This window comes from Oryctolagus cuniculus, chromosome 19, assembly GCF_964237555.1.
Source record: "Oryctolagus cuniculus chromosome 19, mOryCun1.1, whole genome shotgun sequence".
In the NCBI taxonomy this organism is placed as follows: Eukaryota; Metazoa; Chordata; class Mammalia; order Lagomorpha; family Leporidae; genus Oryctolagus; species Oryctolagus cuniculus.
In genome coordinates this window covers 17,198,333-17,225,685 of record NC_091450.1, presented here as the reverse complement: position 1 = coordinate 17,225,685, position 27,353 = coordinate 17,198,333, and the positions used below count along the sequence as shown (strand labels likewise).

Genomic DNA, 27,353 nt, shown 5'->3' with positions numbered 1-27,353 from the left:
ATTACGCAGTTTGCTGCAAGGGAGGGTTCCATGGTCTCCTGTCCACTGTTGGCAACTCACCACTGTTGCCCTCAACCCATGGGGGAAGATTTTGGCCAGCTAAGAATTTGGCATGCAAACCCTCCCTCACCTCTGGAAAACACTTTAAATAGTAAAATGGAACGAAATAAACAGTATCTGAGAGATTCGGTTCTCCTCTGAAAGCTTGTGTTTCTTTTTAGGGTGGTTTTACTGCTGGATATCTCTGCGACCAATTCCATGTACATTATTCATATCCAGCACTCCCTGAGGCTGCTGCTGGAGGAGCAGCTCTCCAACAAAGACTCCTTCAACCTCATCGCGTATGTGCCGTGTAGCCCGGGGTGGGGAGGGTGGGTCACGTGTGGGCTCGGACGCCGTCTCTGGGCTGAGGCTGAGGGCAGGCTGCTGGGTGGTGGATGTTCTAAGTGTTAGCAGCCTGGGATGGCCGTGGTTTATCTGATTTGGGTGATCCTGTTTGGGGCGTTGAATAATTCAGTGGCTGCAGGACTGTCCCACTGGGGCGAAGGTGATAAGTGGCCCCAGAACATGCTGCTTGATCAGCCAGGGGAAAGTAACTCAGCTCATTGCCCCATTTGGCTCCCGAACCAACAAACACAAAAGAGAGGGGCCCCAGCCATGAGCTGGTCTTTGTCCTCGGCTTGGTTCTAACATGCCACAATATGTCTGAGATGTAGGGCCCTAAATAAAAACCTAAATAAATATTTAAAAGTAAATAAAAATTATACATATAGAAGTGTAAAACTATGCATTTAAATGATGTGTAACTTATATGCATAGTTTTAAAATTATGTGTAATTAAAAATGTTATATATTGTATAATTTCTTAAATTATATATATATATTTGTTGCCTGTAACTTTTAAAAATAATTTCTATTTTATTTACTTGAAAGGCATAGTTACAGAGAGAGAGAGAGAAGGAGAAAAAGAGAGAGATCTTCCATCTGCTGCTCATTCCCCAAATGGCAGCAATGCCAGGGCTAGGCCAGACCAATGCCAGGAGCCAGGAGCTTCCTCCAGATCTCCCACATGCGTGCAGGGGCCCAAGAACTTGGGCCATCTTCCTTTGCTTTCCCAGGTGCATCAGCAGAGAGCTAGATCAGAAATGGAGTAGGCAGGACTCGAACTGGCACCCATGACGGGTGGTGGTCTTACCTCGCCATAACATTGGTTCTGCCTGTAACTTTTATATAGTTGTAATTGTAGGATAGAACCCATTTTGTTCTTTGATTTTTTTCTACTTATCTTGTTTCTCTTTATTGCCTATGTATAATTTTAAAATACAACATTTTAAAAATTAATATAAATTAAAAATTATACATATGTAGCTTTAATAATTACATACTTTTTCTAGCTAATTAGGGAAGAAAAGAAAGAAAGGAACCCAGTTGAGGTGAGTGTTCTTTTTTTTTAAACTAGTTTGAGGGACACAGACAGAAAGAGAGAGCTCCCATTTGCTGGTTCACCCCCAGATTCCTGTAACAGCCAAAGCTGGACTAAGTCCACAGCCAGGAGCCAGAAACTCCATCCAGGTCTCCTTTGTGTGTGACAGAGACTAAGTACTTGAGCGGTCACCTACTGCCTCTCAGGGCCCACGTTTGCAGGAAGCTGGAGTCAGGAACGGAAGCTAGGCATTGACCCAGGTGCTTTGCTGTAGACCATCTTAACTGTGGCATCTTAACTGACATGTTAACTACTGGGCTAAACACCTGCCCTGAAATGCTCGCTTTTACTCAACCTCTCACCAAATAGGGCATGTTCTAACCCTAGCAAGCCAGCAGTTAACACCAGGTGTGATTCAGTACCATAGCCTAATCTTTTCCTAATAAATTCTACAGAAAATGCTGAGAGAAACACTTTAGACAAGATTTTATTTATTTACCTAGCCATCTATTCAGTCAGCGAAGCTTTATTGGAAACCTGCTACATACCAGTCACTGCTGGCATGGGGCATATGGAGGTAAATGCACACAGTTAAGGAACTTATGGCCTAGTGGTGGGAGACAGGCCTGTTATACAGTAAGTGCTATGAAATGTGTTCTTAGAAATAGGTAAGGCCAGCGCCGTGGCTCACTTGGCTAATCCTCTGCCTGCAGCGCCAGCACACTGGGTTCTAGTCCCAGTTGGGGCGCCAGATTCTGTCCCGGTTGCTCCTCTTCCAGTCCAGCTCTCTGCTGTGGCCCGGGAAGGCAGTGGAGGATGGCCCAAGTGCTTGGGCCTGCACCCCATGGGAGACCAGGAGAAGCACCTGGCTCCTGGCTTCGGATCAGTGCAGCATGGTGGCCATTTGGGGGTTGAACCAACGGAAGGAAGACCTTTCTCTCTCTCTCTCACTAACTCTGCCTGTCAAAAAAAAAAAAAAAAAAAAAAAAAAAAAAAAAGAATGTGTTTTCTTTGTTTCTTTCAAAGGTTTGGAGCCACAATTGAAAGCTGGAGGCCAGAGCTGGTTCCTGTGACCCACGACAACTTACAGAGCGCCTGGCGGTAGGTGGCGGGCAGAGCTTCCGTGCTGCTGCGTCTAAGGACAGCCTCCATGATGTTGCTTCCTCTATCCCTGTCCCTACCAGGAAGTAGCTCTCTAGGGTCCCTGCCCTGGAACAGTCACGAACAGCATTCAGAAAACCACTGCCTTTGGTGCACTGCCTCCCCTCTGGGCCTCATGGGTGGCTGCCCTCAGCATCGTGTCCCTGCCTTCCCAGGTGGGCCCTGACCCTGCAGTGTGGGGGCAGCAGAAATATCCTCAGCGCCCTGCGGAAGGCCGTGGAAGTGGACTTCAAGGACAAGGACAAACACCAATCCCAGGGCATCTACCTCTTCACGGGGGGCATCCCTGACCAGGACATGGTACGTATACTGAGTCCTGGGCATCCGTGAGCCTCTGTGACCCGTCCAGCTTCTCCTGGGAGATGCCTGGCAGGGGTCTTTCCAGTGTGCTGTTCTAAGCCAGGATTTTACGATGCAGACAAGTGCCTGGGGATGTTATTAAAATGCACTGCCCAGTTCAGCAGGTCTGGGGGGAGTGGGACCGGAGAATCTGTCTCTAACAAGCTCCCGGGGGATACCAATGCTGCCACTCTGCAGAACACAGCTGGTGTCACCAGACTGCTGGGCGCAACTCCCTGACCATCCCTAGTAAGACCCAGACTCATCTCTTTCTATCTTGGGTCCAGAGTGCTGATCCAGGTGCCTCATGGGCTCTCAAGAAAGATGATCAGGCTGAACTGGTCTGAAGCCAGCAGCTATGGGCCCCTCTTGCCTTCTCTCTCCCATAGTCCATGCTCTGTGCCTACATGGCAGAGGCCTGTAGCGGCTGCGACCTCCAGTTGAACGTGTGTCTCTTCTACGTGGGTGAGCCGCAAATGGACAGCATAGCCCCTGCCTGCTATGCCAGCCGCACTGACACAGCCACTGCCTACAAGGAGGTCACCCGGGCTACTGGTGGCCGCTTCCACTGGTTTGGAGACACAGGTGTGTGAGAGTGCTGCGGGAGTAACAGAGGCTGGGACACACCAGTTGCTTTCCAACCTCCCTGACTCACAGAGGAGGTCACTCCTAGATGCATGGCATGCCTGTGGTCACAGAGTGGCCTGACTGGGGCTGGAGTTCTATTTGCCAGATCTTTCTTTCCATGAAAAGTACTGGGCATGGCCGTTTACACTATTGGTGATCATTACTTATAACAGCAAATATGCACAGGCCAGCTGTTACGGACCAGACACACTTCTAAGCATTTTACATATGATTTGTTCCTCATAATAACCTGTGAAGGAGGTGATCATTACCCCCATTTTACAGACGAGGAAGCTGAGAGACAAAAGAGCCCCAAAGCACACAGGTAGTTAAGTGTCAGAAGCAGGAGCTAAACCCAGGCAGGCCAGGTTAGCCATTACACTCCCTGTCCTCCCAAATGTGACTTCTGTGCCCACTACACATATCTTCATGCCTAACCTACTCTTCTTGTGGGTGAGTACCAGGGCACTGGGTCCCAAGGTCAGTCCCACTGTCAGTGACCACACGGTACCTGCCCATCCCCTTCCCCACTGGACAGTGTTGGCATAGGGACTGGTTGGCTCAGCCTGCTAAAGCCCCACCCTGCCCCTCAAGCTCCAGTCGCCTCTACACTCACTCGTGCATCCAGATGTGGACACAGGCTAGAATCCACACCCCCTTTCCCATCTTCTCAATGTTCTTTGCTTCCAGGCATTTATGAGAGTGATGACATCAGCTCCATCATATCCGAAATGGAAAAGGCTCTCAACTACTCCCAAAAGGTACGCCTTCGGTGTGAGCCGAGTTACTGTGCTGGCTTCTGTGTTCATTTTCTGGAGCTGCCGTGGCAAAGAACCACAAACCAGGTGGTTCAAAACAGGAGACAGTTCTCCTCTCACACTTCCAGAGGCTAGAAGTCTGCAATCAAGGTGTCAGCGGGGCCGTGGCCACGCTCCCTCTGAGGACTCTGCGCAGAATCCTTGCTTGCCTCTTCTTAGCTTTTGGTGGGGACTAGTGTTGCCATCTTTAACTGCCTGGATGTTTGTGAAAACTGACGAGGAGGATTTCCTGTAAGACTTGCGGAAGGGGAGAGAGCTTAAACTCCAAATGACAGCACAGATAGCTGGGGAGTTAGAGTCAGCAGAATCAGGGGATGAAAATTACCACGAGGGACATGATTGGATTTCAAGGGTGGGGAGGTTCTTTCTAAACATAGTGGTTGCTGCAGACCTGGGGAGGACCTGGCTAGCAGGGAGGGGGATCCCAGGGGCAGAGTGGTTCTCACTACAGTGACTTAGAAGGAGTCTTTGCTAAAACTGGATTCAGAAAGCCAAGAAGACGAACCTGTCTGAAGTTTCCTCAAGGAGGGAGCGCCTGTCACTGGCTATCCTTGGCATTCTCTGGCTTGTGGCAACACAACTCCAGTCTCCGCTCTGACTCCAAACAACTGTCTTCCCTCTAGGAGCATCTGTATCTCGTCTCCTCTTACAAGGACACTTGTCATATTAGATTTTTTTAAAGATTTATTTATTTATTTGAAAGAATTTCAGAGAGGGAGAAGGAGAGAGGCAGAGACAGATTGTTCCATCCACTACTTCACTCCCCAAATGGCCACAACATTCAGGGCTGGGCCAGGCCAAAGCCAGGAGATAGGAGCTTCATCCAGGTCTCCCATGTGGGTGGCAGGGGTCCAAGCACTTGGGCCATCTCCCACTGCTTTCCTAGGTACATTAGCAGGGAGCTAGATTAGAAGTGGAGTGGCTGGGAATCGAACCAGCTCCTGTATGGGATGCTGGTGTTGCAGGCAGTGGCCTAACCCCCAGTCATATTAGATTATAGTCTAGCATCTGGTCTAGAGGTTAAGCCACCAGTTAAGATGACCCCGTCCCATATAGAGTATGTGGGTTGCAATCCCAGCTCTGCTCCTGATTCTAGCTTCCTGCTAATGTGTACCCTGGGAGGCAGAAGTTGATGGCTCAAATACTTGGGGCCCTGCCACCCATGTAGGAGACCTGAATTGAGTTCCTAGCTCCTGGCTTCAGCCTGACCCAACCGCAACTGTTGTGAGCATTTGGGGAGTGCGAATCAGTGGGTGAGAACTCTGTCTCTATTTCTCCCTCTTGGATAAAACATAAATTAATAATAAAGCTCCCACTCTCCTTCAATGTGATGTCAGCATACATCTCAGTTACATCTGCAAAGACCCCATTGCCAAGTAACGTCAGTCCCTGATGCCAGGAGTTCAGACTTCTGCATATGTTTTTGGGGGACATAACTCCTCCCACATCAGCTTCCCACCCTGTCCTGACCCCAGGGCTTCAGGTGAAACCTGACTGCTCCCTGTTAGTCCTCGATGTTCAGTCTGTGCTGCACGCCCTGACCTCCTTTGAGTACTTGGAACCCATCAGGCTCATTCATGAACTCATTCCTAATCTCGGCCTCAGGATTCATTCCCTTCCACGTCTTCCATGGCTTACTCCCTGTTATTCACAGCTCACTAGAAGGGTTGTGGGGCCAGTGCTGTGGCGTAATGGGTAAAGCCACTGTCTGCAGTGCTGGCATCACATATGAGCACCGGTTCAAAGTTCCGGCTGCTCTACTTCCAATCCAGCTCCCTCCTAATTTACCTGGGAAAGCAGCAGAAGATGGCCCAAGTCCTTGGGCCCCTGCATTCATGTGGGAAACCTGGAAGAAGCTCCTGGCTCCTGGCTTTGGCCTGGCTTGGCTCTGGCCATTGTGACCATTTGGGGAGTGGATGGAAAACTCTCTCTCTCTCTCTGCCTCTGCCTCCCCGCCCCCAACAACTCTGACATTCAAATAAAATAAATAAGTCATTTAAAAATTAAAAGGGGGGTTGAGCAATAAAATATGTGATTAGAGAGGTAGGCAGATGCCAGACCATGTCAGGAGCCACAAGATAAGGGAATAGAGACGAGGCTATTTAAGGATGAATTGACTTGTAACTGTTGAAGGGTGAGGGAGAAAAAGAAATGCACAGTACCTCCCTTGGCCATTGCTGGGGGCCTGGAGGACGGGGCGCTGCTGGAAGTAGGAGGAGCCCCTGGGGGGAGTGCAATGCAGATGGGCCTAGGACACAGATGAGTGTGTGGGGCCTCTGAGATAACAAGGGAAGGTGTTCTAGGGGCAGGTAGAAAAACAGATGGGTGGGAGATAGAGATGTGGGATCATTCAAGCCATGGGGATGGACGGAGAATGTGTTGGGGGTCATGGTGAAGGAGCCCACCTCGCGTGTCCATCAGCGAGGATGTGTTCCCAGGACTCAGCTCTCCGGCTAGATGGGGGAGGGGAGGGCTGCGTCTCCGTGACGGGTCTGTGGTTCCCCTAGGCACACCTTAGCCATCCTCCCAGACAAGGCTCCTTGCAGTGCCCTTGCAAGTCCCTTCTCCTAGGTCACATCAATCCCGTTCTCTCAGCTGACGGGCTCAGTTGCGAGGTGTTCACAGACAGCGCTGGCTTAATCCACCCTTCCTTGGAATGCTTACTTCCATTTGACTGGGGTCTTCTAGGGCTTTGATTGAGAATAATTAGTGGAAAACCTTTAGGATTGATTGAGAAATTTGTAGTAAAAGAAGCCAAGGACAATGCCATTATGCTGAGGGCATCTGGAGTCAGCACTGGACCCCTGGTGAGCTGCCTAGCACCTGTGTATACCGCAGTGTCTTACAATGGAAAGGGCGCTGGCTTTGGACTCAGACCCATGTGGGATTTTTGTGGTTTTTTTAAAGTTATATTTATTTATTTATTTATTTAGATATACTTATTTATTTATTTGAAAGTAAGAGTTACAGGCCGGCGCCGCGGCTCAGTAGGCTAATCCTCCGCCTAGCGGCGCCGGCACACCGGGTTCTAGTCCCGGTCGGGGCGCCGGATTCTGTCCCGGTTGCCCCTCTTCCAGGCCAGCCCTCTGCTGTGGCCACGGAGTGCAGTGGAGGATGGCCCAGGTGCTTGGATCAGCGCGGTGCGCCGGCTGCAGCGCGCTGGCCGCGGCGGCCATTGGAGGGTGAACCAACGGCAAAGGAAGACCTTTCTCTCTGTCTCTCTCTCTCACTGTCCACTCTGCCTGTCAAAAAATAAATAAAAAAAAAAAAAAAAGAAAGTAAGAGTTACAGAGAGAGAGAGAGAGAGAGAGGTCTTCCATCTGATGGTTCACTCCCCAGATGGCCGCAATGGCCGAAGCTGCACTGATCCGAAGCCAGGAGCCAGGAACTTCTTCCAGGTCTCCCACGTGGGTGCAGGGCCCAAGCACTTGGGCCATCTTCTACTGCTGTCCCGGACCATAGCAGAGAGCTGCACAGGAAGTGGAGCAGCCGGATCTCAAACCGGCGCCCATATGGGATGCCGGTGCTTCAGGCCAGGGCATTAACCCACTGTGCCACAGTGCCGGCCCTAAAGTTATATTTATTTAAAGGGCAGAACATCAGAGAGAAAGGAGGGAGGAAGGGAGGGAGAGACAGAGAGAGAGAGAGGGAAGTAATATGAACTTCTGTCTTCTGGTTCACTCCCCAAATGGCCATAATAGCCATTCTGAGTCAGATTGAAATCAGGGGTCAGGAATGCCATCCAGGTCTCCCATGTGATGGCAAGGACCCAGGTGCCTGAGCCATCATTTACTGCCTTCCCAGGTGCATTAGTAGGAAGCTGGGTGGGAAGTGAAGCAACCAAGACTCAAACCAGCGTTCTGATATGGGTCAGTCTCATCCACTACACAACACCAGCCCCCAGCCTGGGTTTCAGCTGAGGCTCCTCTATAGACTAGTAGTCTGACCTTGTGCAAGAACCTTAAATTCACGGAGCTTTGGTTTCTTCATCTGTAAAACAGGTGTAAGATAGCACCTCGCCTACCAGCATAGGTGGCATGATGGCTTGATACGCCCAGGCATGAACTGGCCCAGTGCCCAGTTCACCCAGGCCCTCCATACCAGGGTACTTACTATTGTTAATAGGATTGGTCCACAGCACTCAGCCCCAGGTGGCATTCTAGAGACAGAAAGAGGAGTCCAGGGGAGACCAGGGCTCTCCCCTGCCATGTGTGTATTTGTCTATCCTCAGTGGCCAGAGACGCTGCTAACCCTCCCAATCCCCCTTGCAGTGTGCCTTCTTAGTGGCCTCCCTGAAGAACCACTCAAAAAAGGAACTGGAGAGTGCAGCCCTCCCAAAGGAGAAGCCAAAGATACCCAAGCAAGGAAGTCAGCCCAAGAAATGCCGCCCTCCCAAGCCCACGGCCCCCGCAGTGGCCAGAACGGTTTGACTCCCCTCCCTAACAACATGCAGAGGATTGTGTCTCCAGTTTGTCTTTTGGTCTTTTCTAGATTTTCAAAATGGCTGGGGCCAGACTCTCAGGCCCTAGGATCTACAGGGATGGGGCAGCAGCTTCGGTGGCCAGTGTCCCATGGATGCCCCCTCCCCTGGCCAGAGGGAGGGGGATTCCCCTGGGCTTTCTTCTTCCAGGCTGTGGGGGCACCGTGCCCATGGCTCTGCCTGCCTCTGCCAGCTTTCTTTCCAGCCTGGCACTAAGAACCCCATGAGGCTGGCACGCACAAGTACCTTTGATGGCTTATCATAGAGCATCTCTCGGGGCAGAAAAATTAGAGTCTATGATGAAATATTGTTGCTGCTGCCCAATACCTACCAGGGATCTCAGGAATTGGAGGGTGGGCCTGTGCCTGCTGGGGACTTGTCCCCATTCACGACCTGGCAAATCTGTCTCTCATAAAAGAGCCCCCCCCCCCCCCGCCACATCGGCACTCAGGAGAGGCCCTAGAGGGAACCCCCACAACAAAGGTGCAAGGAACCCTGTGAGTTCTTTTTTGTAAAAGATTTATTTAGTTATAGGTTTATTTAACAGAGAGAGAGAGAGAGAGAGAGAGAGAAATCTTCCATCTGCTGCTTCATTCCCCAGATGGAACCAACAGCTAGGGCTGGGCCAGCCTCATGCTTCTTCCAGGTCTCCTACATGGGTGCAGGGGCCCAAGCACTTGAGCCATCTTCTGCTCTCACAGGTGCATTAGCAGGGAGTTGGATTGGAAGTGGAGCAACCAAAACTCCAACTGGCACCCATATGGGATGCCGGCACCACAGGCAATGTCTTCACCCACTAAGTCACAGCACAGCCCCCTTTAAAAAAATTATTTTGACAGAGTTACAGAGAGGGGGAGAGAGAGAGAGAGAGAGAAAGAGAGAGAGAAAGAGAGAGAGAAAGATCTTCCACCCACTGGTTCACTCCCCAGATAGCCACAATGGTCAGGGCTGGGCCAGGCTGAAGCCAGGAGCCAAGAGCTTCATCAGGGTCTCCCTTGTTGGTGGCAAGGGTCCAAGCACTTGAGCCACCTTCTGCTGCTTTTCTCAGGCCATTAGCAGGGAGCTGGATCAGAAGCAGAGCAGCTGGGACTTGAACTGGCACCCATATGGGGTGCCAGAGTCACAAGCAGTGGCTTTACCTGCTACGCCACAATGCCGGGCCCATCCTCTGAGTTCTTTAGTCTCTCGCTGAGAGACTCTCCAGAGCGTAGTACCTTTTCAGAATGAGGAATCTATCCCAGACAGTATACACCATTCCTACCTGCAGGGCTGCACATCTGGGGGATTCTGTGCACACGGGCACTGCTTTCATTCTAAGAACTCTGCCAGGTGATGGGAGCTGGCCCAGGCATGTTGGCCTCTGATGCTTTCCCAAGTTCTGGGCAGAAACCCTGGGGTCTCAGGTTCTGCCTCTTGGGCTTCAGGGGTTCCTGAGCTAATTCAGTGTGAAGTGTCCTCTGCTACAGGATAGCCTCTAACCAGAACCTCCTGGAACAGCCTAGGGGCGCCCTGGTCTCCTTAGCTGGCACCAGGACTGTGGTTGCCTTTGTCTAACTATTGCCATGCTCCTGCCTTAAAACACAGGTGCTCAGTAGGGCACAGAAGTTACCTGAGTGGTTGCTTGGCATGCTGGAGGCCCAGAAATCCCAACCAATAGAAAGAGGGGCAGGTAACTGATGGAGAAAGCTCTGGCAAATCCCTACATCTCTCTCTCTCTCTCCTTCTCTGTCTGTCTCTCTCTTTCTCTTTCTCCATACACACACCAGCATGCACACACATTCATACACACTTTTTCACCTCAAAACCCAGAGTCCTTTCTGAATGTGCTGCCAGAGATGGGCTGAGTGTGTTCCTGATTGCCACATTGAGGTTGGGGTGACTAGGGGTACTGCCACCCATAGAGAACAGAACTCTGATGGGAAAGATGGCCTGTTTTCTAGAACATTCAGGATGGCCCTGACAGAGAGAAGAGCCCTTCCTTGAAAACTCTGAAATGGTGTCCACACAGTGGCAGAGCAAGTGCCTCCCCAGGTAATAAGTGGCTATGGTTGGGCAGGGAGGGTGGTGGTGGTGGTCCGAGGTTGGCTGGGCACAGCTGAGGCCTGGGCTGATGAGGTGGTACCTGAAATGATCAGTAGTCTTCAGTCTTGATCATCTGCCGTACTGTTTGCTCAGATGGGCCGTCTTCAAAAAGTTAATAGAAAATACATATCTTGAAAAAATTATCCATAGATTTCAAAAATCTTTTGCCCCAAAGTGAACTTTTTTTTAAAGATTTATTTATTTATTTGATCAGTTCAGCTCTGGCCATTGCAGCCATTTGGAGAGTGACCCAGCAGATGGAAGACCTCTCTCTCTTTGCCTCTTCTTCTCTCTGTGACTCTTTCAAATACATAAAATAAATCTTTAAAAAAATTTGAGAGGCAGAGAAACAGAGAGAGAGAGATAGAGAGAGAGAGCGAGAGAGTGCCTAGCCACTGATCCACTTTCCAGATGCCCACAACTGCCTGGTCAGGCCAAGGACCAAAGCTGGGAACTGGAACCCAACCCAGATCTCCCATGTGGGTAACAGGAACCCAGTCACCCAAGCCATCATTGTCCCCTCTCAGGGTCTATACTAGCAGGAAGCTGGAATCAGGAGCTGGAGCCAGACACCAAATCCACCAAATGTGGTCATCCTAACCAGTGTCTTAACTGTGAAGCCAAATGTCCACCCCCAAATTACCTTTTCCTTTATTTAAGAGCCAGAAACACACAGAGACAGATAAAGAGCGATCTCCCATCTTCTAGTTCACTCCCCAAATGCCCACATGGTCTGGACTGGGCCAAGCCAAACCCAGGAGCTGGTTTCTCCTTCCAGGTCTTCTGTGTGGACAGCAAGAATCCAACTGCTTGAGCCATCACCACTGCCTCTTAGGGTGCACACTAGCAGGAAGCTGGTATCAGGTGTGGAGCCAGGACTTAAACCTAACATGCAGTACAGCTGCCTTAAGTGCTGCACCACATACTCACCCTGACCAAACTAATTTTAAAGCTGCGGCCTGCAGTGCTGGCATCCCATATGGGCATTGGTTCGAGTTTCAGCTGCTCCACTTATGATCCAGCTCTCTGCCATGGCCTGAGAAAGCAGTAAAAGATGGCCCAGGTCCTTGGGCCCCTCTACCCCCATGGGAGACCGAGAAGAAGCTCCTGGCTCCTGGCTTCAGATCAGTGCAGCTCTGGCCGTTATGGCCATCTGGGGAGTGAACCAGCAGATAGAAGACCTCGCTATCTCTCTGCTTCTCTGTAATTCTGCCTTTCAAATAAATAAATAAATCTTTAAATCCATTTTTTCACATTGATTTTGAAGTCCTCTATTAAAGCGTATGATAGTTAACGCTGTGTAGAAAGTGCTTTTGACAATCTGCATTTTTCTGGTAAAGAAATCCAGGCCTGGCCAGCGCCACGGCTCACTAGGCTAATCCTCCGCCTTGCGGCACCAGCACACCGGGTTCTAGTCCCGGTCGGGGCGCCGGATTCTGTCCCGGTTGCCCCTCTTCCAGGCCAGCTCTCTGCTGTGGCCAGGGAGTGCAGTGGAGGATGGCCCAAGGGCTTGGGCCCTGCACCCCATGGGAGACCAGGATAAGTACCTGGCTCCTGCCATCGGATCAGTGCGGTGCGCCGGCCACAGCACACCGGCCGCGGCGGCCATTGGAGGGTGAACCAACGGCAAAGGAAGACCTTTCTCTCTGTCTCTCTCTCTCACTGTCCACTCTGCCTGTCAAAAAAAAAAAAAAAAATCCAGGCCCTCAGGGACTGAGGATAATGTGCCAACTGGTTATGTCCAAGCATTTCTCTTTTCCTGAAAGTATTCAGCTAAACCTAAAACTAGGTGTCTTGTTTCTAATGTCAAATGTCAAAGACATAGCAAAGTGGCTCAGAGCAGAGTTCTGGGATCAGCACGACCAAAGTGGGATCTTTGCTCTGCTTTGCACTAGCTCTGAGTTCACTTAGCTCATTTGTAACCCTCACTGAGGATGCCGTGAGACAGAACATGCACTGTGTTAGCATGCACTTAGCACCATGCCCAGTCGGGATCCACGCAAGGCCAGGGGACCAGGGGTGTGGGCAAGGAGTGCCTCTGAGCCATCTCAGAAGCACATTTCCAGGGGCAGAACGTAGCTGAAATTGAGACATCTCTAAGCCAGGCTGGACAGCTTCATCCCAGGAACCCACAAGGCTGCTCCAACCAACAAGCCTCATGTCTTCTAGCTGCAGCGGAGCCAGTGAAAGAAAGGACGACAGCATGGAGAAGGAAGAACAAATCAAGGGACACAGAGACTTCTGTCTCACTGTTCTATACAGAGACAGGGAATAACGTGGGTAAGTTGGAGGCTACCCAGTGTCAGACAGCCTCCTTGCCCCGTAGGAAGTGAGAGGGCAGCAGGCCCCGTGGAAGAAGACCCCCTCCATCTGGCCCAGGACATGCAATCCCAGCAGGGCCTCAGGAGCAGGCCTATCCTCAGACAAGTCACTTCTCCCAGCCCAAATAAATGCACATACAAAGTCTTGACACCTGCCAGAGACAGAAAAGTCAATATTGAAGAGGAGATCCCCAGAGGTCCTTGGGCACTGTGGTTCTGTCCCCACAGGGCATTTCCTTAGCCCTGAGGCTGGTCAGGAAGGGGTAAAGATTCCTCTAGGCCAGGTTGATTGACTGGTGGTGAATGCTGTGAAATCCCAGCGACAGTTTCTTGCTGAGTGAAGGGAGGGCCTGAGAAGCCCCCTCCCAGGTCACCTGGCAACCTCCTTTGCTGCCTGTCAGCAAAGTGCACCTAAAGAATTTCACTACTGGTTTTTTGATTGGCATAGAAATTGACATGAAAGCAGAGCGATGGCAGGGAGGGGGAAGGGAAGAGAGGAGCCCAAGATGACCCTGCTTTTTTCCCTCCTAGGTTCTGTGTACAAAAAGTACCCGCAAGGAAAGGGTATAAGAAGGATCAGAGGTTCTATTGAGTTGCCCAGAAAGGATGCAGTGTGTTCAAGCCAAGAGGTATTAAGTTATCTACATCAGCCATGCCCCCTAGGCAATGATTTCTTCCATTACTTCTAGGAAGGTGGGCATACTTGGAAATGAGCACAAACCTGGGACGCATGCTTGCATATGTGGCCAATGGAATATGGGTTAAAAGATGTAAATTCAAAATCTGGGTCTGCCACATCCCAGCTGGGTGACCTTGGACAAGTCACTTAGCAATACTCAATGTCAATGTCCTTGTTTATAAAATGGAGATGTGAGGATTAATTGAAACATATTTTGGGTATAGTCCTTAGTGGTGTCACTAAGTCCTTTGTTTGCAAGCAGCAGACATCCCCCTTCTTGTTTACAGCTGAAAGGTGCAATGTCTTTCTTCCCTGTCAATCAAAGTCTGAGCTTGGTTCTGATTGGGCCAATCCTGGATGCCGTGCTGTGACTGCTCTGAGCCTGCTGGTTCACAGATCTCTCATTGTGGCCAGGATCTTGAGATGATCCTAATTGGTTTACAGTCTGAACTTTAGACCAATCAAGGATTTCATAGGGGAGTTTGAAATGAATGTTCAGGAAGCAACAATGTTTACTAGGCTGAGGACCAGGGGATGCTCCCTGAATGTCAGTCCCTGTATCCGTTTCTTGTGTAGCCCTCTCCCAGTGCTGGGAAAGGAATCTCCATGCAATGCATGCTCAAAGAGGACTTAGGGAGCCCACAGTTCAAATAGGAGGCTTTAATAGATGCGTCAGAGAACAGTCCATTAAACCTGAGTTACCTAACATAGAATTCTCTCCTTTGTTCCAAAGTGGGTAGCAAATTATGGGCTAAAAAAACTGAAGATGGAAATCTCTAGACACATCGGTCCCAACTGCACTCACCAAAAGTCAGCACAGAGGTCAGCATCAGCCAAATACTGCAGCTGCAGTGCCTTCCCCAGCGTAGAGATCAAAGTAAGTCACAATTTTTAAAGATTTTTAAAATTTTTTTCATTTAATTTAAAAGACAGAAAGACACACAGAGAGATCTTACATCTACAAATTCACTCTTCCAATGTTCACGACAGCCAGAGCTGGGCCAAACTGAAACCAGGAGCCAGCAATTCTATCTGGTCTCCCACATGGGTGGCTGGGGGAACAATCGCCCGCTGCCTCCTAGGGTGTGGGCTAGCAGGAAGCCAGATCTGAAGTGGAGGAGCTGTGGACTCAGTCCCTAGTCGTGCTCCCTGATAGGGGATACAGGTATCCCAAGCAGCAGCATCATCACTGTGCCAAACACCCACCTCCACAGTTTTTATTGTTGCTTTTCCCCCAACTCCCACCTCTTCTCAGCTGCAAACAGCAGAGAGCAGTGTATGACACCGGGGCTTCTATTCTTGGTTTTGAGAACCCCACACCCAAAATGGGACCACCCTTGAAATCCTGTTGGAAGGAAAATCAAGCCCCCAGAGGGCCTGAGATCCTAACTCCAGGGTCACGGCCACTGCAGAAGGGATTAGAAACGTAGGGCAGCAGCTGCTGTTCACCAGTGGGAGCTCTGAGCCCAAGCCCAGAGGAGGGCAGCAAATGGGAACCACGACAGAACAGCAGGGAGTCCTCTGCCGGTCCGTGGGGTGATGACTGGTCATTGCCAGCACTGAAACAAACCAATTTAGTACAAAATGAAAATATAATCATCTCCCTCCTTGTCCTTTTAGAAACTGCACATCCACCTTGGGGAAACTAAAGATAGTCTCAAAAGCCAAAATTATTGGCTGAGGGATAACCAAGGGTCATTCACTCTGCTGTCCCGCTTCCATCCAAGGTCATCTTCAGTTCAGAATTCATTAGAATTCCCACTCCACCATTAATGGTTTCCTATTTTAAAACTCAGATATTATGAGATTTTTATTTGTTTGTTATTGCAGTAACTGCATTTATCACAAAACCATCACCCTAATTCCCCTACTCCTTCATAGAACCACACATCTAGTAGTTTTCATTTAAAAAAAAATGCTTTTAAACAAATGAACAAATAAAGCTTAACAGATGTTTGGGGCCTTGTTAGCCCCAATGGAATAAAGTGCCTTCTGGGTGATGGGGGTTGGAGAACTTGCTAATGAGGGGCCGATGCCTCCACTTGCCTGCTCCCAGGGGGTGGTGAGACACATCCAGTGGACGCTCAGGGAAATGGAGGCGTACATCTCGCGCCTGGAGAAGCTGATGAGGCGCTACGTGCAGAGGCTGCAGTGGCTGCTGTCAGGTGAGCCTGCCCACTGCCCTGGAGGGCGGAGGGGCACAGGGGAAGTGGCAGGTTAACCCTGGGGCACCCCAAGGCTAGTCCTTTCAAGGCCGGGCCCTCACTGTCAGGTCAGCTACCATCCAGGTCCCACGTAAGTTCTGGGTTCAGAGGTCAGGCAAGGTGCGGGATGACAGTGAGGCGGAGCACGGGCCAAGCCACCCCAGAGTCACGTGTATCAGGCACCGTCCCACACTCCTCGCCTTCCTGTAGGAGATGGTGGAGCCCATCCCTGGAGGTGCACTTCAGCATTTATTTATTTATTTTTAGATTTATTTATTTGAAAGAGTTACAGAGAGAGAGGGAGAGACAGATCTTTATCTGCTGGTTTACTCTCAAGATGGCCACAATGGCCAGGGCTAGGCCAGGTGAAAGCCAGGAGTCAGGAGCTTCATCCGGGTCTCCCACATAGATGACAGGGGCCCAAGCACTAGCGCCATCTTCTACTGCTTCTCCCAGGCCGTTAGCAGGAAGCTGGATCAGAAGTGGAGCAGCCAGGACACAAACCAGCACCCATATGGGATGCCGGGGTCACAGGCGGCGGCTTTACCTGCTGCACCACAGCCCCAGCCCTGGCTCTTCAGTACTGACTGGGCCCTGCTGCACTGGCCCCCAGCAGTGGGTGTGGGCAGGGGTCCTGAGAGAGAAGAAGCCCTCCTCAGTGAATGGATGGGGCTGCTGAGGAGAGCCAGGCTTCTGTCGCAGAGGAAGATGGGCAGGGGATTGAGAGATGGTCTGAAGCAGAGTCCAGGAGGCCTGGCAGCCACTCAGAACTGGACAGGAGGGGACTTAGGCTTTGGGGGGATCCTGAGAGAGGAGGAAGGAGGGAGAGGGTCTTATACAGGAATCCTCCAGGTGGCCTTGTGTGGGCCAATCAGGGCCCTGTGCATTTATTTGGTCCATGCCTCTGCAGCAGAGCCTGATACAAACAGTCCTTGGGCAGTGCCGTGTAGCTGCAACTGCTGTTTTCCAAAGCCTCTGGAGGGGATGGCAAGCTCCAGGAGAGGTCCATGCCAGAGGCTGAGGTGGGGCAAAGAAGGTGCAAACCTGTCCCCATGCCCAGCTCACATTTCCAAGTACGAGGAGCAGAGATTCAGCTACTTTTGTAGGACAAGTCTCCCATCTAGCCCACAGGTACACACCCCAAAGCCATCGAATGCTTCTAACATACCCAGGGAGACATCATTCATTTATTTATTTTTATTCAATAGTGTGGAGTACTAGAGAGAGGGCAGAAGGCCAGCCTCTGAGCTCATGCAACATATTATCTAGGAGGAGACAGACATCAACCAAAGAGTCTCACAGAGACGTCTAATATGCATGGTGCATGGCAAGGAGGTGGGGCACAGACCAAAGAACCCCCAAGAGAATTTACGCCTGAGAAGCCCTTCCCCAAGAGGGGCAGTTGGCTGGATAGAAAGGTCCAGGAAGGCTTCCATGAGGAGGTGACATTTGAGCTGAGATCTAGAGACTGAAAATATGTTAACTGTGCAAAGAGAGGGAAGGCAGGTGTGAGCTGGGGTGCTGTGCAGGAGGTGCTGAGTACAGAGACTGAATGGAAGCGAGCGTGGCTGAGCAAGGGAGTGAAGGGAGAGACCCTCCTTGAGAGATGAGGCCACAGCACAGACTGTCATTTATCAAAAGCAAAGGGAAGGGGCTGGCGCTGTGGCACAGCAGGTTAAAGCCCTAGCCTGCAGCACCAGCATCCCATATGGGTGCTGGTTCAAGTCCTAGCTGTTCCACTTCAATCCAGCTCTCTGCTATGGCCTTGGAAAGCAATAGAAGATGGCCCAAGTCCCTGGGCCCCTGTACCCACATGGGAGGCCCAAAACTGGCTCCTGGCTTCGGCTCAGCTCAGCTCTAGCCGTCATGGTCATTTGGGGAGTGAGTCAGTGGATGAAAGAACTCTCTCTGGCTCTGCCTCTCTCTGTGTAACTCTGTCTTTCAAATATATAAAATAATCTTAAAAAAAAAAAGGAAGGGGAAGCCATTAAAATGTTTTCAATAAAGGGAAAGGGGTCAAGTTAGCATTTGCAGCATGGAAATAAGCATGGTTGCTGCAAAGAAAACAAGATGGTGGGCGGGTAGAGAGGAATCAGAGCAAATAGCCTAGACAGAAGAGTGAGGTAGCTGAAAAGGGGTCGTGATGATGGAGATGGATGAAGTCGGCAGAGGCAGGGAGATTCGAGAGCATAGTGACCTGCACTGTTTACACCAGCTGATTCCAAAGGTAGACCAGTAGGCCATTTGTGGCTGGGGTTCCTTCAGTTGGCTGGGCCTCATCATGGAGCCCCCTCTGCTTTGGGATGGCCCCCTCTTCTCCCCTTGCCATGAGCATGGCCAGACAACACCCCAGAGGGGTCCTTGAAGGCTCAAGGGCAGCATAGTCAGCTCTCAGTCCATCTGCACCTGGAGAGCTGGCCTGTCTTACAGCTGCTCATCCGTTTTCTCTGCTGAACCCAACAGGATCCCAGACGCATGCTTTGGGAAGGCTGCACGTGGCGTCTTCTGTTTCTTTCCCTTCCCCCATGTTATCTCCGTTTAGCCTTACAGAGCCATAAGGACTAGGGGTAGAGGTTGCCTCAGCAAAGTGTGGGGTGGGGGGGCTGCTGAGCTCAGCTCTGCCTCTGCCAGTCTGTGTGCGGCTGGGCAGGTCACCCTTGGGCTGACCCTTAGCAGCCTCCCCAGCTTTAGCGCTCATCCCTTGGCCCCTGGGTGTCTCCAGTCCAGTGTGGTCTTACTCCCCACATGGCTCTCTCTGAGCTGCTTTCTGTCTGCCGGGGTGTCCACACCCCCACCTTGGCTCACTGTTGCTCCTCCTTCCCAGGCTTCTCTGCTCTCCACCCTGTATCCATCGAGTTTCGGTTCTCCTCATTATGTGCACCCATAACACTCCGTGGTCACAACCCTCGGCAGAGCTGTCATTATTTGCTAATGTCAGTCTTCCTTGCCTGATGGAAGCTGCACGAGGGCTGGGACCCTCTCTTATTCAACATCGCACTTTGCACAGTGCCAGGTGCATAGCGTGTGTGCAGTTGATTTCTGTTGATCAGTTGACTGAAGTGCTCCTTGATGTCTTTCCAGTCCCCAAAATTCTATGACACTGTTTAGCCCAATCACTTAATCTCAGGGATAAGGAAACCCAAGTACTGGCAGGTTGGAACACTTGTGCAAGTCATCACAGAAAAGCCAGAGATGAAACCGTGAATCTCCCAGAGCCCAGACCACCGACTGGCTCTGCTCTGGGACAGCTGACCCCTCCCAAGCACTACAAAAGGCCATGTCCTAGAGAGGTGACCTCTGATCAGTGATTAGACTGATACAGCGAGGAGAGCCATCCTCACTCCTGTCCTGCCTCCGCCCCTACCCGACCGGAGCAGGGAGCCGCCGGCTGTTTGGCGCCATCTTGGAGAGCAAAGTGTGCATCCTGCTGGACACCTCGGGGTCCATGGGCCCCCACCTGCAGCAGGTGAAGACAGAGCTGACTCTGCTGATTTGGGAGCAGCTGCGGAAGCGGTGTGACAGGTAGGAAGCAGGGCTGTGGGTGGGTGGGGGTCAGGAAGATCAGAGCTCCTGGGGCTTCCCAAGCACACTGCCTCCTCGTGGTTCCAGCAGGCCTGGGGCAGGCTGGAATGCTTTTCTGAACAGCCTGTTTAAGCAGGAAAGAACACCAAGTCTGCTGTGTTGCAGAAGGAAGGTGGTTCTTGGCAATCCATCTCGGGCTCGGGAACAATTGCAAGCTGAACAAAGGAGCCATGATGCGGCCCTGAACAGTGACCTTAGTTGAACTTGATCTTTAAGCAGAGTAGATGGGTTGTTTGTTCTGTCTGCCCAGAAAAGTTGGCCCTACAGAGACAGCAGGAGGCCCTAGTCCTAGGCTGGGATGCGTTCTTGACTTAATATTAATGAGTAAGCACTTCCCATGTGCCAAGCATTTTACACGCATGATTTCTTCAGTCTTCACAATGACTCTGTGAGGAATTCAGTTATCACCCCATTATGCAGAAAAGGAAGCTAGAACTTAGCGGAAGTAATTTGCTCAAGGTCACATACAGGCAGTGACTGAGCTGGGATTTAAATCTATTTTCATCTGCACCCAGAATCTTCACAATGTGTAGCCTGTGTTTTTTTTTTGTTTTAAATATGTATGTATGTATTTGAAAGGCAAGTGACAGGAAGAGAAGGAGAGAGATCTTCCATTCTCTGGTTTACTCTTCAAATGCCCACAACAGCCAGGGCTGCGCCAAGCCAAAGCCAGGAGCCAGAAACTCAATCCAGGTCTCCCGTGTCAGTGGCAGGGATCAGAGTGCTCTAGCCATCACCTGCTGGTCCCATCCCATCAGAACATTAGCAGGAACTGGATCAGTAGCAGAGGTAAGCCTCAATCCCAAGTATTCCAGTGTGGAATGCAAGTATCCCAAGCAGTGGCTTAACCTACTACACCACAAGGCCTGCCCCCATGAGTATTTTCTCATTCTCATGTGGCCCAGGAGGCCACAGGGATCATTGTAGACATCTTCAATGCTAGGTATGAACAGTCTTCAGGGAAGTGACTTCACCTGAATTCAGTATACACTGGCTACACTGGCTGGTTTTGTTTTGTTTTGTTTTGTTTTGTTTTGTTTTGTTTTTTTAAGAATTATGTATTTGTTTGCCAAGTTGGGGTAGGAGAGTTTTCCTTTCTCTTGTTCACTCCCCAACTGCCAGGGCTGAGCCAGGCCGACGCCAGGAGCCAAGAACTCCATCCTCATGCGTGGTCCATCTTCCAGTGCATTCCCAGGCATATTAGCAGAGAGCTGGATCAGAAGCAGAGCAGCCAGGACTCAAACCAGCACTCCAATATGGGATGCGGGCATCATCACAAGCAGTGGCTTAGCCTGCTACACCACAACACTGGCCCCCGCTGGCCTGCTCTAACCAGCCTTCTCTCCCCTATCTGCCCCTCCTCTCTCTGTTCTTCCTCCCTAGTTTTAACCTGCTGAGTTTCGCAGAGGGCCTACAGCCATGGCAGGACGGCCTGGTGGATACCACAGACGCAGCGTGTCACAAGGCGATGCAGTGGGTGGCCCACCTGCAAGCTCAGGGGAGTACCTCAGTCTTGCAGGCTTTACTGGCAAGTTCTAGCACTGTGCTGACCCTGTAGCCAGACAGACATACTGTCATCTCCTGAACTGTGCTTTAGGATGTACAGGGTTACTTCATTTTATCTTCCCAACAACCCGATGAGAAAGGAATTCTCATTGCTTCCACTTTATAGATGAAGACACAGATGCTCAGAGAGGTTAAGCCACTTGCTTGGGGCTAACCAGCTAGGCAGTAGACCGTGACCTGTTTCCTAAACCCCAGCAGCTTCCTTGGTGTGTCTTAGACCGAAAGGGGAGTCTCAGATACTTAATGGACAAATCAGGGCATCCGATCAGACACATTTTCCTTGGCGACAGCAGGGGCTACCTGCTCAGGAGGTGGCCCCTGCTCATGACAACCTTCCCACGCTCTTTCAGAAAGCGTTCAGTTTTCATGACGTGCAAGGCCTGTACCTCCTGACCGACGGGAAGCCGGACACAAGCTGCAGCCTTGTTCTAAATGCGGTCCAAAGACTCAAGGAGGAAAGAGACGTGAGAGTGCACACCGTGTCCCTGAACTGCACAGACAGGTGAGCAAGGAGGCGGGGCTGAACTTGAGTCTTTCCCTGTGGCCACACATGAGAGGACGGGCCTGGGCTCCTCACCTAATCCAGGGACTCATTTAGACAGTGGTCTCTCCTGGGCCCTGGTCCTACAGGCCAGGGATTAGGAGGTATCCTGTTTGCCTGGAGGGCCCAGGCAGGTATTACCCCACAGAGTGAAAACCCCTCTCTCCACCCTGAACTTGACCCTCAGTGGGTCTGCTCCTCTGACTTTCTCCAGCCTGGAAATGGATTTGTGCTGATTCACAGTCACATCATATTCTCTCTTCTGACCTTTCTTGGGAACACATTTGTGGCGATTAAGTGGAGGGAAATATAGCAGATGAGCAAAGCATCATGATGGTTGTTTTTGTAAACCATCACAATTGAAGAGCATATGTTAGAAAAGAGAGAATCCGCTCCTTCAGGAAAAACCCTGAGTTATTAGCAAAACTTATTCCTAGGTGAGTATTTTATTTCTCCATCTTAGCCATGAGCTGCAAGAAGGCCACGCATGTATTCCTCACGGGCCTAACCCAGTGGGCACTGGATAGAGGTCGAGTAAAGTGGGGGGTGGGCACCTGTGGGCTTTGAGGGGGTCCAGGCTAAACGGTGACACTAAGGTGCTGAATTTCCTCCACTTAAGCAGCCATGGCCCGTGAACTCACCAGGAAAGTGGGCTTGCGGATGCTGATGACAGTCTCAATGGCGCAAACCATGGCCCATTGCCAGGCTGATTTCTCTTAAATCCTAGACTTGCATTCCTCAGGGGTTGCGGGGCCCGGTTGGCCTCCCCCCAGCCCTCTGTTCCTCTCCCTAGAGAAGCGGTCGAGTTTCTGAGAAAGCTGGCAGCCTTCACTGGCGGGCGCTATCACTGCCCGGTTGGAGAAGACACGCTCTTCACAATCCAAGGCCTGCTCACCAAGGGCTTCATCGATGATCAGGTAGGCCGCAGGGCTGCCGAGTGCAGGGCCTGCCGAAACAGCTCAATAGAATGTCGATGGGCGGGGCTTTCTCCTTCCCACTAAAATGCTCGCTGCTTCTCTTCTAAGACAAAGTGTTCACTGCAAGGGGCTGTGTTTCCCTGCGGCTCTCCTCTTAAGCTGACTCTCAAGCTTGGGACAGAAGCAGGGTTTAAGGGTGGTACTTAACAATATGGACCAGTTTACGTTCATTGAGCACTTCCTACATGAAGGTATGTCGCTTTATGTAGATTATATATATTAATCTTCCCATGATTATTTTTAAAGATATTTATTTTATTTACTTGAAAGCCAGAGTGAAAGAGAAACAGAGAGAGACAGAGAGAGAAAGAGATCTTCCATCCACTGGCCATTGCCCAAATGACCATCACAGCAGGTGCCCAGCCAAGCCAAAGCCAGGAGTCTGGAACTCCAGCTAGGTCTCCCATGTGGGCTCTTGGGCCATCTTCAGCTGCTTTCCTAAGTGCATTAGCAAGGAGCTGGATCAGAAGCAGAGCAGCTGGGACTTGAACCTGCACTCCAATATGGGATGCCAGTGTTGTAGGAAGTGGCTTAACTTGCTGCACCAAGATAACAGCCCCCCTCCCACCATTATTATACCCACTAAATGAACAAACAGGCTCAGTGAGGCTTAGGGATATACCTAGCCAGAGAACACGGGGAAGCCAGAGCCCACAGCACCCTTAATCTCTGTGTTTTACTTCCTGCATATTTTTGCCCTCCTGGGTTCAATTCATTGAAGCACAGATATTCAAGTTGTCTGCTAAGCAATGTACTTAGTAGCCACAGATTATCTGTCACATAATTAATCTAGTAAAGTCATAGGTTCCAGTGATCCTCTTCTAATGTGATAGAGAACTTGTGCACCATGCCGGCACTATGGTGCAGTGGGTTAATGCCCTGGCTGGAAGCACCGGCATCCCATATGGGTGCTGGTTCAAGACCCAGATGCTCCATTTCTGATGCAGCTCTCTGCTATGGCCTGGGAAAGCAGTAGAAGATGGCCCAACATTTTGGGCCCCTGCATTTGTGTGGGAAACCCAGAAGAAGCTCCTCTCTCCTGGCTTCAGATTGGCTCAGCTCTAGCTGTTGTGGCCAATTGGGAAGTGAACCAGCAGATGGAAGACCTCTCTCTCTGTCTCTACCTCTCTCTCTCTCTCTCACTGCCTCTGCTCTCTCTGTGTAACTTTGACTTTCAAATAAATAAATAAATAAATCTTAAAAAAAAAAGGAAAGAAAACTTGTGCACATATTCTTACCTGGACAAGAGGCAGTGTTGTCAATGATCACATTTCTAGGGCCACAATTTATCAGGGAAGACTACCACACAGAAGCCCACATTTCTTTTCAGAGGATAAAGCTTCCTTTCACAGTACATGACATAAATTTTGAAGTCAGGGTGGCTCTAACATCACTGCATTATTCAAGTCACTCTTCCAGGGACATGTATTGCAAATTATAACAAAGACAGCCGAACAAGTTGGTAAAGGCAAGGAAGAATTCACTCAAGGGTCCTCGAGACATAGGAAAGCATCGACATGGGGAAAGTGCTCAGTTTAATATCTCATCCTCTTGGATTTTTGGATTGGTTTTTTGCACGCAGAATGGGCTCTCTCTACCCTTAGGAAGCAGGGCAGCCTTGTTTCTTTCACAGAACTTATTAACGTGAGGATCCGTGTTTCTAAGGCGAGGCTCTGGAATTGCACTCGTTAACATCAGACGAAAGTGTGTCTGTCTCAGTTTTATTAGAAGAAATGGAGAAAGGGCTGAAGAGGCTTTACTGAACAGCAGTAAGATAAGGAACACATACATATCTTTTGGGTTTTTTTTCTTCAATTTTTTTATTTGAAGGGCAGAGAGACAGAGAGAAAGATCTTTTATCTGTTGGTTCACTCCCCAAATGTCCACAACAGCCAGGGCTGGGCCAGGCCAAAGCCACGAGCCAGAAAGTCAATCCACATCTCCCATACAAGTGGCCCCTGTACTCAAATATCTAAGTACTTCAACCATCATCTGCTGCCTTCCCAGGAAGCTGAGTCAGAAATGGAGCTAGGCACTACCATATGGGATGCAGGCAGCCCAAGCATCAAATTAACCACTGTGCCAAACACCTGCCCCCGCACCTACCGGGGAGGCGCCAACTTCATTAGAGTTTGAAGACCATCTTGGTTTGCCATAGTCTCCTCCATACAATGACTCTCACACATTTTATTTCAGTGTCCCATTTACAGAATGACCGCCTGAATAGGTAGTGAGTTTCCCACAAGCTGAGGTCCACAAGGAGTTCTTGGCCTGGGTTGGAGGCTGCATTTAATTATCCTTGACATTCTCTACTTAGGATGTTGGATTTTCAAGTTCTGCCCAGTGAAGTTCAAATGGATGAAACTTTACACTCACTTCCGGTTTTCCAGGATCCCCCGTTGCCACCATTTGAAGGAGATGATTTAAGAAGATTGGCCCAGGAGATCACCAAGGCCAGAAGCTTCCTGTGGCAGGCCCAGTCCTTCAGGTAGGCCCTTCAAGTGCCCCTGAACCTGTCCCGTGGCTCCCAGCACAGCCAGACCCTGAGTCTCATCAACAGAGGGCCTACTTTGGTCACAGCACCCTTGTTCCCAAGAGCTCCTATCCCATCTCCACCCACCAAACCCAGAAATCTGGACACCAGGAGAACTCTCTTCCTCATCTCCTGCCCACCAGGTCCCAACTCCAGAGGAAAAGCAGCACTGAACCCCAGGTCACTGCTTGTTAGAGACGTGTTCTCAGGTAAGGGGCAAAGGGTGGACCTCCATCTGCTGAGTGCCCAGTGAGGGCCGGGTGCATGCTCTATTTGTGGACAGTCACACCTCTGGGGAAGGGTTCCTCTAAACAGAAAGGCCATGCTACAGAGAACCACTCACTAAGCACATCTGGGCCCTGAGGCAGCACCACACAGAAAGCTGTGACCCAGGTTGTCCACCGGAAACACGACACCACACCCAGGACTCCCTGGAAGTTGAGAAAGGAGAAGCTCTGGGTTTTGTGTATGGGGCCCTCCCCAGGTCTACCCTAAGTCGCCTGCCCTGTCCCTGAACTTACCCTGCACTCTGACCACAAGGTCACCGTTCACTGAGAAGCCCCACGGGAGCCCCGTGCCTGGAACACCCTTCTTGCCACCTTCTCCCGATGACTCCCACTCACCCCCCTGAGACACAACTCAGATGACATCAGCTCCCGTGTGAAGATGTCACTGGACCCATCTGGAGCCGGGAGTCTGCAGAGTCGGGAGCCTCCAGCCTTCCTCTCCCAGCAGCCTAAGCCGCCATGCCTCTTACTGCATTTGCCGTTCCATCTCACAGTTCCTTGCTCACTTCTCTAACTCTTCTCCTTGCCCGTGCATTCCCTCGGGATGAAGCTGGTGTCTTATTCATCCCTAAGTCCCCAGAATCTGCTGCATGGCAGACAGGAAGGAGACACTGAGCGCTGGGCCGAGCTGTGAGAGCCCAGCTCTGCAAACAGCCAGCCAGGGCTACTTCCGCCCTGGTGCTCTCTGTGCTGCCCCTGCCCTGGGGCACGAGGCCCACGCAGGTTCAACGTCAGCCCATCTTACTGCAAGAAGAAACAAGTGAGCCTCTGCCCCACCCTCAACCCTGGCTCGGCCAAGCTGGACTGAAGGTTGCTCTGGAACGCAGGCCGGAGTAAACGCGGCTGGAGCACATGACAATTGGGCAGGTGGTGGGGGCCTAGTCCCACCGTGCATATAAGAAGTGAATGTGTCACTGTTTGGGGTCGTTTTCTAAAATAAAACTGCTTTTATTTTCATTAATGGGATCATATAACTTTGTTTACGTGATCTTTGGGGTGGGTTTGTAGATTTTCGGTGAGAAAACTTTATTAAAAAACTCAAAGCTAGGTGTGGACATATAGCTGAGTGAAGACGCCTGTGTCCCAGTTCAGGCAGGGGGAAGTAAACCAGTGGGTAGGAACTTCTTCTCTCTCTGTCTCTCTGTCTCTCAAATAAATACATATGATTTTCGAATAAATAGGGGCCAGCATTGTGGAATAACAGGCAAAACTGCCACGTATAATACTGGCATCCCATAGGGACATTGGTTCATGGCCCAGCTGATCTACTTCCTATCCAGCTCCCTGCTAATGGCCTGGAAAAAGCAGTGGAAGATGGCCCAAGTGCCTGGGCTCATGTCACCCATGGTATGACCGGGAAGAAGCTCCTGGCTCCTGGCCTCTGCCTGGTCCAACCCTGGCCATTGCAACCATCTGAGGAATGAGCCAGGGGATGGAAGATCAATTGATTCCCTCCCTCCCTCTCCCTCTCCCTCCCTCCTCCCCTCCCTCCCTCTCTCTCTCTCCCTTCCTTCTTCCCTCTCTCTAAAACTCTAATAAAATCTTTTTAAGAAATTTAAAATAAATAAATAATGAGACTCATAGAGACTCATACCTAGACTATATAAAGACCTTTAAATCAGTGGATAACATCTCAATTTTTTTAAAGTGGACAAAACACTCAAATAATTACAGTGGAAAACATGAAAAATACTCAACAGCCTTACATCAGGGAAATGCATATTAAAACCACA

The 27,353-nt window shown here is 50.5% G+C and overlaps 1 protein-coding gene across 9 annotated transcripts in view; it reads left to right on the top strand.

The window, feature by feature from the left end:
• Positions 1 to 26,577, top strand: part of VWA3A (von Willebrand factor A domain containing 3A) — a 66,334-nt gene extending 39,757 nt beyond the window's left edge. For all 9 annotated transcript variants that reach the window (XM_070064610.1, XM_070064611.1, XM_070064609.1 and 6 more), the window contains 18 exons: positions 222 to 341; positions 2,450 to 2,524; positions 2,740 to 2,884; positions 3,313 to 3,508; positions 4,241 to 4,311; positions 8,640 to 8,792; positions 10,789 to 10,879; positions 13,100 to 13,210; positions 13,783 to 13,880; positions 14,664 to 14,807; positions 15,987 to 16,095; positions 19,512 to 19,656; positions 21,100 to 21,244; positions 21,633 to 21,784; positions 22,617 to 22,740; positions 25,191 to 25,288; positions 25,477 to 25,542; positions 25,874 to 26,577. In XM_070064610.1, the coding sequence (XP_069920711.1) occupies positions 222 to 341; positions 2,450 to 2,524; positions 2,740 to 2,884; positions 3,313 to 3,508; positions 4,241 to 4,311; positions 8,640 to 8,792; positions 10,789 to 10,879; positions 13,100 to 13,210; positions 13,783 to 13,880; positions 14,664 to 14,807; positions 15,987 to 16,095; positions 19,512 to 19,656; positions 21,100 to 21,244; positions 21,633 to 21,784; positions 22,617 to 22,740; positions 25,191 to 25,288; positions 25,477 to 25,528 (2,029 nt within the window). In that variant the 3' untranslated portion in view covers positions 25,529 to 25,542; positions 25,874 to 26,577. The remainder of the gene's footprint in view (positions 1 to 221; positions 342 to 2,449; positions 2,525 to 2,739; positions 2,885 to 3,312; positions 3,509 to 4,240; positions 4,312 to 8,639; positions 8,793 to 10,788; positions 10,880 to 13,099; positions 13,211 to 13,782; positions 13,881 to 14,663; positions 14,808 to 15,986; positions 16,096 to 19,511; positions 19,657 to 21,099; positions 21,245 to 21,632; positions 21,785 to 22,616; positions 22,741 to 25,190; positions 25,289 to 25,476; positions 25,543 to 25,873) is intronic.
• The last annotated feature ends 776 nt before the right edge of the window (positions 26,578 to 27,353 follow it).